This window comes from Glandiceps talaboti, chromosome 23 (assembly GCF_964340395.1).
Source record: "Glandiceps talaboti chromosome 23, keGlaTala1.1, whole genome shotgun sequence".
Classification (NCBI taxonomy): Eukaryota; Metazoa; Hemichordata; class Enteropneusta; family Spengelidae; genus Glandiceps; species Glandiceps talaboti.
Window position 1 is genome coordinate 14,835,304 of NC_135571.1, and position 14,417 is coordinate 14,849,720.

Below are 14,417 nucleotides of genomic sequence, written 5' to 3' on the forward strand. Positions count from 1 at the left end.
GAAGTGGACTGAACATTCTTTACTGAGGCTATAAAACCGTGTATACGTGAGTTATGTCAATAAATGATGTAATGCATGTTTTATAAATGACCTTAAGCCTGCCTGTTGACATGTCGGTCATCCATGGTCTGCATCAAGTATGTGTAGTCATGTACACACAAAAATGCTACAGCTATTTTGTTGTGCAAATAAATGAGGGCACTCATGAATAATTCATATAATGAAAGTACAGCGAGTTAGAACAGTCACCTTGACATCCACACCATGTTAATATGTTCAATTCTATTAATTTCAGCAACAATAGTATTAAAGATAAATTACAAAAAAGTCAAGACGACTGTTGACAGTCTATATTATTCCCTGTTGTTATCTTTGCAATATATATGATAATTTGGCTGTTGCTATTTCACAATACTTGTACACTGTACATACTACCACTATTTCACAATACTTGTACACTGTACATACTACCACTATTTCACAATACCTGTACACTGTACATACTACCACTATTTCACAATACCTGTACACTGTACGTACTACCACTATTTCACAATACTTGTACGCTTACATACTACCACTATTTCACAATACCTGTACACTGTACGTACTACCACTATTTCACAATACCTGTACACTGTACATACTACCACTATTTTACAATACTTGTACGCTTACATACTACCACTATTTCACAATACCTGTACACTGTACGTACTACCACTATTTCACAATACCTGTACACTGTACGTACTACCACTATTTTACAATACTTGTACGCTTACATACTACCACTATTTCACAATACCTGTACACTGTACATACTACCACTATTTCACAATACCTGTACACTGTACGTACTACCACTATTTTACAATACTTGTACGCTTACATACTACCACTATTTCACAATACCTGTACACTGTACATACTACCACTATTTCACAATACCTGTACACTGTACGTACTACCACTATTTCACAATACCTGTACACTGTACGTACTACCACTATTTCACAATACCTGTACACTGTACATACTACCACTATTTCACAATACTTGTACACTGTACGTACTACCACTATTTCACAATACCTGTACACTGTACGTACTACCACTATTTCACAATACCTGTACACTGTACATACTACCACTATTTCACAATACCTGTACACTGTACGTACTACCACTATTTCACAATACCTGTACACTGTACATACTACCACTATTTCACAATACCTGTACACTGTACGTACTACCACTATTTCACAATACCTGTACACTGTACATACTACCACTATTTCACAATACTTGTACACTGTACGTACTACCACTATTTCACAATACTTGACTGTACACTGTACGTACTACCACTATTTCACAATACTTGTATGCTTACATACTACCACTATTTCACAATACCTGTACACTGTACGTACTACCACTATTTCACAATACCTGTACACTGTACGTACTACCACTATTTCACAATACCTGTACACTGTACGTACTACCACTATTTCACAATACTTGTACACTGTACGTACTACCACTATTTCACAATACCTGTACACTGTACGTACTACCACTATTTCACAATACTTGTACGCTTACATACTACCACTATTTCACAATACTTGACTGTACACTGTACATACTACCACTATTTCACAATACTTGACTGTACACGGTACACCACGACTAAGATCACATAATACAATATTATACATGTTACTCAGCAGTGCAGAGCTTCAAGCTAAAGCTGCTCATGCTTTTATTGACAAAAAATTATATTGTGTGATTCAGAACACAAAAATAGTGCCAATGGCGTTGTAGCACAACTGCACAGTTTTTACAAATGTTTACCCACATGCTGATCCATGCTAGGTATAGGTGTTCATTTGCTGAATGATTTTCCAGTTGCTATCCAACCCTGTTGTTATCTTTGCAATATACACGATCATTTGGCTGAACCTTATCAGTTCAATTGTGCTAAAAATCAGTGTGACAAGGGTAAATCTTTATTTGTGCAATATTTCGTAAAGAGATGTAGGCTTACTCCCTCTCCACAGAGTGCAAAGGAGGACACCCTTTACTCCCTCTGGAAAAGCATGTGAGCTATAGTAAATGTAAGAAGAAAGTAAAGTGAGGTCAGACTGTCACGCAAAAATGACCCTTAAAGTTGTTGAGGCATGGTTCTGACTACTGAACATTATATTGTTGAATTCAATATGCATGGTGACAGGTCATAGGTTCATATAGGAGTTAATTCAATATGCATGGTGACAGGTCTCATAGGTTCATATAGGAGTTAATTCAATATGCATGGTGACATGTCTCATAGGTTCATATAGGAGTTAATTCAATATGCATGGTGACAGGTCTCATAGGTTCATATAGGAGTTAATTCAGTATGCATGGTGACAGGTCTTAGGTTCATATAGGAGTTAATTCAACTAAAACCTATGGGGTACACTAGACTCATAAAGTAAGGGAAGGGGCCAACTAAAACAACCTATGGGGTACACTAGACTCATAAAGTAAGGGAAGGGGCCAACTAAAACAACCTATGGGGTACACTAGACTATAAAGTAAGGGAAGGGGCCAACTAAAACAACCTATGGGGTACACTAGACTATAAAGTAAGGGAAGGGGCCAACTAAAACAACCTATGGGGTACACTAGACTATAAAGTAAGGGAAGGGGCCAACTAAAACAACCTATGGGGTACACTAGACTATAAAGTAAGGGAAGGGGCCAACTAAAACAACCTATGGGGTACACTAGACTATAAAGTAAGGGAAGGGGCCAACTAAAACAACCTATGGGGTACACTAGACTATAAAGTAAGGGAAGGGGCCAACTAAAACAACCTATGGGGTACACTAGACTATAAAGTAAGGGAAGGGGCCAACTAAAACAACCTATGGGGTACACTAGACTATAAAGTAAGGGAAGGGGCCAACTAAAACAACCTATGGGGTACACTAGACTATAAAGTAAGGGAAGGGAAGAGGCCAACTAAAACAACCTATGGGGTACACTAGACTATAAAGTAAGGGAAGGGAAGAGGCCAACTAAAACAACCTATGGGGTACACTAGACTATAAAGTAAGGGAAGGGGCCAACTAAAACAACCTATGGGGTACACTAGACTCATAAAGTAAGGGAAGGGAAGAGGCCAACTAAAACAACCTATGGGGTACACTAGACTATAAAGTACAGTAAGGGAAGGGGCAAACTAAAACAACCTATGGGGTACACTAGACTATAAAGTAAGGGAAGGGGCCAACTAAAACAACCCATGGGATACACTAGACTATAAAGTACAGTAAGGGAAGGGCCAACACCAGGGGAAACACTAGAGCCTATGGGCTACTAAAAACTATGATATAACACTAGACACTTGTATAATGCTGCTTCATGAAAAAGGAACATTAGGAATAAATTATATAATTTTAGCTAAGTTAGATAGAACCACAACTACATGGCATTGGATAATTTGTTTGGAAATATCTATTTGTATTCTAATAACTGTATGGAAAGTATATTAACTTTATGATATCTCTCACAGCTAAGACTAGAAACCATAGAATTTGATTTGATTGGAATATTTTTTTATAGTAGGAACATGCCTTACAATTGATATATAACATCCACAATAATCAAATAAAAGTGTTGTGAAGTTTATTTTCAGTTTATTTTTAGTTTTGTGAAGTTTATTTTCAGTTTTTGTTTTGTGTTTTTTCCCACTAAATTAAAGTCCAATGACACTACATTTAATACCTGCCATGCATACCTTTCTGAATGAACAAAAATTAGTTCCAGGCAAAATAGACAATTTGGCTTTTCAATGAAATCAATTCCTTGAAAATACAGTAAGGGAAAGTGCCAACTAAAACCTATGGGGTACACTAGACTATAAAGTACAGTAAGGGAAGGGCCAACACCAGGGGAAACACTAGAGCCTAGGGGGTACTAAAAACTATGATATAACACTAGAGCCTAGGGGCTACTAAAAACTATGATATAACACTAGATCCTAGGGGCTACTAAAAACTATGATATAACACTAGAGCCTAGGGGGTACTAAAAACTATGATATAACACTAGAGCCTAGGGGGCTACTAAAAACTATGATATAACACTAGAGCCTAGGGGCTACTAAAAACTATGATATAACACTAGAGCCTAGGGGCTACTAAAAACTATGATATAACACTAGAGCCTAGGGGGTACTAAAAACTATGATATAACACTAGAGCCTAGGGGGTACTAAAAACTATGATATAACACTAGAGCCTAGGGGCTACTAAAAACTATGATATAACACTAGATCCTAGGGGCTACTAAAAACTATGATATAACACTAGATCCTAGGGGCTACTAAAAACTATGATATAACACTAGATCCTAGGGGCTACTAAAAACTATGATATAACACTAGAGCCTAGGGGCTACTAAAAACTATGATATAACACTAGAGCCTAGGGGGCTACTAAAAACTATGATATAACACTAGAGCCTAGGGGGCTACTAAAAACTATGATATAACACTAGAGCCTAGGGGCTACTAAAAACTATGATATAACACTAGACACTTGTATAATGCTGCTTCATAAAAAAGGAACATTAGGAATAAATTATATAATTTTAGCTAAGTTAGATAGAACCACAACTACATGGCATTGGATAATTTGTTTGGAAATATCTATTTGTATTCTAATAACTGTATGGAAAGTATATTAACTTTATGATATCTCTCACAGCTAAGACTAGAAACCATAGAATTTGATTTGATTGGAATATTTTTTTATAGTAGGAACATGCCTTACAATTGATATATAACATCCACAATAATCAAATAAAAGTGTTGTGAAGTTTATTTTCAGTTTATTTTTAGTTTTGTGAAGTTTATTTTCAGTTTTTGTTTTGTGTTTTTTCCCACTAAATTAAAGTCCAATGACACTACATTTAATACCTGCCATGCATACCTTTCTGAATGAACAAAAATTAGTTCCAGGCAAAATAGACAATCTGGCTTTTCAATGAAATCAATTCCTTTAAAATACAGTGTACCACAGTATTTTGTAAATGTGTACACTAAGATAGTAACATATCATTGATTGGTTTAAATTTCACAAATTCACTGATTTACAAATCATTCAAAATATCACCATCTTTAAGGGTCACTTTTGCATGACAAACTTAGAGACAGACACATACACTTGACAGTGGTGGAAGATAATTTATAGATGTGAGATTGATCAAAGTCTGTATCCATTAGCCAACAACAAAGTAATGAAGGTACATCTAAATACTGACATGTAGCACCAGAATTCTTACATTGCTTCCAGTGGCTTTCAACTAAAAACAAAGACAACACCAAAATAGTGTAGACAGAAAAGAGAAAAAGGAGTAATGAGTAGTTAGACTTATTGTATACATAGAGTATTAGATAGGTTAGTAGGTTAGTAGGTTAATATCAAATACCTACAACTTACAAATTCATAAATGGACATGGGGTCATCATAAGATTCCCTGTTTCTGTAAATTTGGTTTCATTTAATTTTATTATTTATTTTATTTATTTATATTTATATAATATCTTTCTGAATTACAGAAGGTTACAGTGTTGCTACTAAGGAATGATTGCACAATGTCACACAGGATCAGCAAACAAACTTTATTAATTTATGCCAAAAAACCGTCTCCTCCCCTAAACAAACATTCACAAGTGTGACATCAACATGTATATGTATGTTGTAAGTACCCTTATCCCATATTTGTATGTATGTTGTAAGTACCCTTATCCCATATTTGTATGTTTGTTGTAAGTACCCTTATCCCATATTTGTATGTTTGTTGTAAGTACCCTTATCCCATATTTGTGTGTTTGTTGTAAGTACCCTTATCCCATATTTGTGTGTATGTTGTAAGTACCCTTATCCCATATTTGTATGTTTGTTGTAAGTACCCTTATCCCATATTTGTGTTTGTTGTAAGTACCCTTATCCCATATTTGTATGTTTGTTGTAAGTACCCTTATCCCATATTTGTGTGTTTGTTGTAAGTACCCTTATCCCATATTTGTATGTTTGTTGTAAGTACCCTTATCCCATATTTGTGTGTGTGTTGTAAGTACCCTTATCCCATATTTGTGTGTATGTTGTAAGTACCCTTATCCCAATCTATTGAAGCAATACAAAGCACTACAAACATTTTAAATGGGTTTGACCTAACATGTAAATATCATTATCAACTTTGAATATGTAATTCGTCTGTTTGTTTGTTTAAAAATAGCACCAATGGCAGTGTAACACACAACTGACCGAAATTCAAAGCCCTTAATTTCCAAAACAATGACCAAAGTTTGCAATCTTTGACCAAAAATAACAATTTCTGCATCTAAATTACACATGATTACATTACATCCACTAGAAACACCACTACAAACTATCAGTCCTATTTGCTATGCATTTTGTGAGTAAAGACTTCTGATAAAAAATAAGATTTTGTGCAACCCCTTTGCATTTCAAAGATCATATCATCTTGTATTCAATAATTTACCATCTACACATCACTAAACTTAAAGATATCCTCATCATATTTCAGATCAGCTTGCCACATAACGTCGTTTTCTTTTTTCTTTTTTACTTTATATTTTTTTTTTACTAAAATCACATTTGAAGATGTTATATAGAGTATGGTCATCATGTCTTTCTTCATTACCTCATCCCTAACAAGTCTTCATGGAAGACATATCCCCCAAAAAAGTTATTTCTTTTAGTAACTACAACAAGTTCTTTATGCCACAGGCTGTCAGTTAAAAAAGGACAACAACTATGGCAAGGCAATCAAAAAGATACACTGACAACACCTGAAAGGGTTGTTCATTTCTTATCTATTTATGTGTAGATCCTTGACAATTTCAGGCACATTAACATTAATATTTATATTATCTTAATGATTTCAAAATAGGAAGACATAGCTATTTGACCCTGAAGATGAAGGTCAAGGTCAAATGTCAGTGTGTCATTAGAAAGCTCATGATTGATAACCACAACGAAGGCACTTGAATTGGGTCTCTATCTGTTAAGCATCAAGAGTTATCGGCCAAAATGTGAATATTCTGACAAATATGGCCACCATTTTGCTGTTATCGTGAGGGTTGTGAAACAAAATAATGTGTATATGCAGACTATAGCATCTGACATTTGTACAAGGTTTGGTTGCAATCAGTACATGCATATCAGAGATATATATATACACTTTGACAATAATATGGCTATTTGACCTTGAAGATGGAGGTCAAGGTCAAAAGTCAATGTGCCATTAAAAAGCTCATGATTGATAACATGGGTGAAGACACTTGAATGAGGTCTCTATCTGTTAAACTTCAAGAGTTGTTGGGCAAAGTGTGATTATTTATGACAAATATGGCTGCCATTTTGCTGTTGTCGTGAGGGTTGTAAAACCAAACTAAGGATCATTTTTGCATGATATTCACATTTAAATGTGTTTTCTGACTGTATTTTCCAAAACAAAGCTGGCCATGTCAACTTGAACTATTTTCATGTTCTGAAGTTTGTTAAGTACATACATATAATATAAATCTACGATAGGAAGGAATAAACATCAATGGATACTACAACTGACACAATCATGTAAATATAAACTAGAGTAGTATACCTTTAACAAACATGAACAGTTTCAACTTGAATACATCTTTCAACCAATCCAAAGCTAGACTAGTTCTGGCTCTAATAGCTATCAAAAATTGGGGAAAAAATGTATACATGGAAAGTGAAAAATAGTGCCAATGGCGTTGTAACACAACTGATACTGAAATACAAGCTGTTATTTATGGGAGGATGTTCTTTTAGTCTGTAGATCTGCCAAGTAGTTTCAAAGTTAAAATATTTTAACAAAACTCAGAAAAATATGCATATCATATCAATTACATGCTTTGTATAACTTTTCACCAATACTAAGTCTTGTTCATCTCGACTACCCAACAAATAGCTTGACTAAATTTTAGATTAGTTGGTCTAGTAGTTTTCAAGTATTTAAAAAGAAATCATATATTTAGATTTTATTTGCATATCAACAATGGAGTCATATTGTCTTGAAAAAGGCATCCTAAGTAAAATTCACACACATACCCCCCCCCCCCCCCCCCCCACACACACACACATGCACAGACAGCTTGCCATGCCTATAGCACTTTTAAACCTAAGTCAAGTTGTGCTAAAACTATAAAAAAAACATAGACCCTCCACCAACAGGATACGCAACTGCGGCATTTCCATTGAATCAAACTCTGTTTGCATACATTAACTTTAATTAATCCTGTTACTACAGCGGTAATGAAGACTTCCTGTCCAGGATGTAAAAACCTCGCAATGCTACATAAATCACACATAAAATCTCACAAAAAACGAGAAGAGATTATACACGGTTATGCATTCAAATATTAAAATTGAGCCACAACTTGAAAGGTAATCTGCACAAATACAATCTCTCAAGTCAAAGTTGGAGTACTTCTCATTTTCTCAGTTAGTTCGGTCATGGTTCGGCTGAGAATGATGTAAGTTTCAAATCAAAGACAATCGACTAGCAGCCAGAAATTTGAAGTCTAGTACTCTAGTATTCGTTTTGGAGACATGTTTTTGACGAAATGTATCATTTTCTGTGAATACATCAACCGCGACAATAGAGGTAAAATGGCAACCACGCATTTGATTTTATGTTTATTTTTGACTTAGTTACGATAACATGCCCCATCCTGATCATTGTAAACAGCCTAACATATTAAAACGTGATAAAAAGCATCAATAAATAGACTAAAATTTCAAGAATCATTTCTGACTGAGAGAAATCGGGTAACAACCGTGACGAATGAAACACTGTACTAAAAAGCATACTGCAACAATCGCAAACAATGGACAGCTTACGCAGTCAATTCTTCTTTTCATGCCATAGAACAACAAAATACACGACAAGATTATGTATGCATTTACCTAAAATACTATATATCTTGTTGGGGTCTGCAACCAGTTGAAAACTTCAAAATGGTCGGAAAATTTAGTGAAAAACATGTCGGATAGCTAGCAACTCTCACTGAGTCACAGTGACTGTAAACAAACATTGTACATTAAATATTTAGAGATTCTTTGATGTTTACCACAGTTGAGTATCCTGCATGAGATTTGCTATAGAAGTAGAAGTATACACTGAGAAAGGTGGACAAAGTAGAAGTATACACTGAGAAAGGTGGACAAAGTAGAAGTATACACTGAGAAAGGTGGACAAATGTGTTATAACTTAATGTCCTTATCACCACTTCAGTATGTTGTTCAATAGTTATATGTTTAACACCTAGCTCTAGCTATTTTGTCAAAAGCTGATATGATAATAGCACATCTAATCTACATTGTCAACTGACATCCCTCTACATGTACCGGTATATACCCCTAAACTTGATCAGACTGACCAGTGGCTTAAGAGATAATCACAGTTGGTTATACCCCTAAACTTGATCAGACTGACCAGTGGCTTAAGAGATAATCACAGTTGGTTATACCCCTAAACTTGATCAGACTGACCAATGGCTTAAGAGATAATCACAGTTGGTTATACCCCTAAACTTGATCAGACTGACCAATGGCTTAAGAGATAATCACAGTTGGTTATACCCCTAAACTTGATCAGACTGACCAGTGGCTTAAGAGATAATCACAGTTGGTTATACCCCTAAACTTGATCAGACTGACCAATGGCTTAAGAGATAATCACAGTTGGTTATACCCCTAAACTTGATCAGACTGACCAGTGGCTTAAGAGATAATCACAGTTGGTTATACCCCTAAACTTGATCAGACTGACCAGTGGCTTAAGAGATAATCACAGTTGGTTATACCCCTAAACTTGATCAGACTGACCAATGGCTTAAGAGATAATCACAGTTGGTTATACCCCTAAACTTGATCAGACTGACCAATGGCTTAAGAGATAATCACAGTTGGTTATACCCCTAAACTTGATCAGACTGACCAATGGCTTAAGAGATAATCACAGTTGGTTATACCCCTAAACTTGATCAGACTGACCAATGGCTTAAGAGATAATCACAGTTGGTTATACCCCTAAACTTGATCAGACTGACCAATGGCTTAAGAGATAATCACAGTTGGTTATACCCCTAAACTTGATCAGACTGACCAATGGCTTAAGAGATAATCACAGTTGGTTATACCCCTAAACTTGATCAGACTGACCAATGGCTTAAGAGATAATCACAGTTGGTTATACCCCTAAACTTGATCAGACTGACCAATGGCTTAAGAGATAATCACAGTTGGTTATACCCCTAAACTTGATCAGACTGACCAATGGCTTAAGAGATAATCACAGTTGGTTATACCCCTAAACTTGATCAGACTGACCAATGGCTTAAGAGATAATCACAGTTGGTTATACCCCTAAACTTGATCAGACTGACCAATGGCTTAAGAGATAATCACAGTTGATTATACCCCTAAACTTGATCAGACTGACCAATGGCTTAAGAGATAATCACAGTTGGTTATACCCCTAAACTTGATCAGACTGACCAATGGCTTAAGAGATAATCACAGTTGGTTATACCCCTAAACTTGATCAGACTGACCAATGGCTTAAGAGATAATCACAGTTGGTTATACCCCTAAACTTGATCAGACTGACCAATGGCTTAAGAGATAATCACAGTTGGTTATACCCCTAAACTTGATCAGACTGACCAATGGCTTAAGAGATAATCACAGTTGGTTATATGCTCCTTAAAATATGAGTAAAACAATTCAAATTTCCATTATTTTCCCTGATCTTTTATATATTACACTTGCAAAGTTATAATAATAATATTCCCACATACTTTTCTTCATTCATCTGGAAAATACCCCTGATCTAAGGGTTCCCCACTATGAGTCTGACTCTAGACAAGACCTCTTAGGTCACTTGCATGAAGTCCTTGGCTAAACCTAGAAAACTATTGAGAATAATATCTGGTTTTGATCGGTCACCCTGTAACACCAGGTTTTTATATATCTCTACTCTGGTAGACAATCTGCAAAATGTGACATTTATTTAGATCTGAAGTTATCTACTACCTAAGTTAGTAAAACTAAACATTTGTGTTTCTGAAGACAAATACTTATTAGAAGAGAATTGATGAGTAGTCCTACAAACATGTATAATAGTCAACACACTATGTTAGATTGTCAGCTAATTCCATTAGCTGGTCAACTGACCAAAATAGCAAAACATCATTACGATGATGACAAAGCTACAGTCACTTCATAAACTAGAATTCCATAACGTAACTCTACTAGTACTACTAGAGTCACTTCAAAAACTAGAATGCCATAACGTAACTCTACTAGTACTACTAGAGTCACTTCATAAACTAGAATCCCATAACGTAACTCTACTAGTACTACTACAGTCACTTCAAAAACTAGAATGCCATAACATAACTCTACTAGTACTACTAGAGTCACTACAAAAACTAGAATCCCATAACATAACTCTACTAGTACTACTACAGTCACTTCAAAAACTAGAATCCTATAACGTAACTCTACTAGTACTACTACAGTCACTACAAAAACTAGAATCCCATAACATAACTCTACTAGTACTACTAGAGTCACTTCAAAAACTAGAATCCCATAACATAACTCTACTAGTACTACTACAGTCACTACAAAAACTAGAATCCCATAACGTAACTCTACTAGTACTACTAGAGTCACTTCAAAAACTAGAATCCCATAACGTAACTCTACTAGTACTTCTAGAGTCACTTCAAAAACTAGAATGCCATAACGTAACTCTACTAGTACTACTAGAGTCACTTCAAAAACTAGAATGCCATAACGTAACTCTACTAGTACTACTACAGTCACTTCAAAAACTAGAATGCCATAACGTAACTCTACTAGTACTACTAGAGTCACTTCAAAAACTAGAATCCCATAACGTAACTCTACTAGTACTACTAGAGTCACTTCAAAAACTAGAATCCCATAACGTAACTCTCCTAGTACTACTAGAGTCACTTCAAAAACTAGAATCCCATAACGTAACTCTACTATGATATAAAATGGAGTTAACTCTGTTAGATAGGGTTACTTACTTGGTGCTAGAAAGTGTGGATTTGCCATGGAGTCTTTCCTTACTTTCATGTCTTGATATGACAGTAGGTGAGACCAAAATGCTGATTTACCCTTTAATAACAAGACAAAACATATCTTAGTGTAACTTTTCTATTTGACTTATAATTGTAGAAATAAAAATTGAAAATTGTTTTGTGACATTTCAATTATTTAACTTGGATATAAACATATATAACAAGATTTATGGTGATAAACAACGTCAAGTACAAACTAACATGTTACTAACATCATTCACAGCATTCAGTTAATAGGTCTTTCCCAAACTCAACACCTTCCTACAAACATACCCATTCAGTTAATAGGTCTTTTCCTAACTCAACCCCTTCCTACAAACATACCCATTCAGTTAATAGGTCTTTCCCTAACTCAACCCCTTCCTACAAACATACTCATTCAGTTAATAGGTCTTTCCCTGACTCAACACCTTCCTACAAACATACCCATTCAGTTAATAGGTCTTTCCCAAACTCAACACCTTCCTACAAACATACCCATTCAGTTAATAGGTCTTTCCCAAACTCAACACCTTCCTACAAACATACCCATTCAGTTAATAGGTCTTTCCCAAACTCAACACCTTCCTACAAACATACCCATTCAGTTAATAGGTCTTTCCCTAACTCAACCCCTTCCTACAAACATACCCATTCAGTTAATAGGTCTTTCCCTAACTCAACACCTTCCTACAAACATACCCATTCAGTTAATAGGTCTTTCCCTAACTCAACACCTTCCTACAAACATACCCATTCAGTTAATAGGTCTTTCCGTAACTCAACACCTTCCTATAAACATACCCATTCAGTTAATAGGTCTTTTCCTAACTCAACCCCTTCCTACACACATACCTGTTTGGTTTGTAATCCATGACTCCATATACGTTCAAGTAGATCACACAGACTGGCAATCAGTGTGTTTTCTTCTACACCAGTTAGTTTGACCTCACCGTGACCCAGCTCTACCGCTTCTTGACCCATCTTTTCAACCAACATCCTCTTTGTCTGAAAGATTATACAGAATCCAACATATACATATACAGGGTTCATACACTTAAAGCAAAACAAAATTCCAGGACTTTCCAGGGGTTTTTCATTAGTTTTCCAGGGGTATTCTTATTGATTTTGGCCATTTTCCAGGGGTGTTGACACTAAAGTATATTTTTGAATGACATCTAATTGTCTGATGTGGACGGGAAGAAATTAACAACAGTTCCCATAATATATGACAAAACATTTTAAAGACAATCGACACTATGCAAGACGTTGGTTTCAAAACCACGTTTGCACGCTAAGATTAACGGAGAAACCTCTGTCCTACCCCCTAAGTAACCGTTTCGTCAAGCTGGTGCATTGATCGTGTAAGATTGAGTCGCAGCATTCGTCAGTCTAATTCAGACATATCCAGAAAAACAAATTAAAAGCTAAAGTTTGTCCTCGTTATTGTATGGTTTGATGTTACTAGATTTATAAGTCACCTAAAATAATTTTTTTTCTTCAAAATTTTGAATAAAAACGTCATTTAAGTAACGAAATTTTGAGCTATGAATAACTGAATACGTTCATCGCTTGCGTCTTGATGTTTATGTACGGATGCCACGAGTTGCGGAACATCGTGATTTCTCAACTCAACTTGACCATTGACGAATGTTAATGTACCGACAACATAACACAGTAGTTTATTCTTTTAGAACATGTAACACAAATACCCATTTAATCGACGACATAAAAGTCACAACTGTACTTCCACAACCCGGAAATTCAACTGCACTTCCCGAGGCCCTAGCCCTAGTATTGCCATGCCTGAGCTTGTAGTATGTCGACTCGTGCACCGAACTCAGTGTAACAATTTCTAATCTTGGTTGATGATGCTTTGATACTCGCTACAATGTTACGATAATCTTGCTAACAGACCTACTGTTACCCCCGACCAGATCTGTTACAATATCATGTTCCTGAAATGATGACAGAAGATGGAGTAGCAATATACGCTACTTGAGATCGTAACAAACACGCGGCGCCCATTCAACTACGCATAGACATGGTCTGTGGGGCAAAGTGTCTCGTGGAACGATCGTTTGACTGTATGGGTTTAATCGGCGTGAATTTTGATTCACCACCGTGGCGAAAGACTTTGAAAATATTTTCGCCATTTCGCCATTATGAATGGGTGGCTCGAGCACAGACATGACGATCGTCA

General features: G+C 35.8%; 1 protein-coding gene across 1 annotated transcript in view; it reads right to left on the bottom strand.

Annotated features, from left to right (window-relative positions):
* Nucleotides 1-14,417, bottom strand: part of LOC144453039 (DENN domain-containing protein 5B-like) — a 77,649-nt gene that overhangs the window by 13,108 nt on the left and 50,124 nt on the right. Inside the window, exons 11-13 of the mRNA XM_078144309.1 lie at nucleotides 13,070-13,222; nucleotides 12,178-12,272; nucleotides 7,693-7,763 (exon numbers count right to left, since the gene is read on the bottom strand). Of these exons, the coding sequence (XP_078000435.1) occupies nucleotides 7,693-7,763; nucleotides 12,178-12,272; nucleotides 13,070-13,222 (319 nt within the window). The remainder of the gene's footprint in view (nucleotides 1-7,692; nucleotides 7,764-12,177; nucleotides 12,273-13,069; nucleotides 13,223-14,417) is intronic.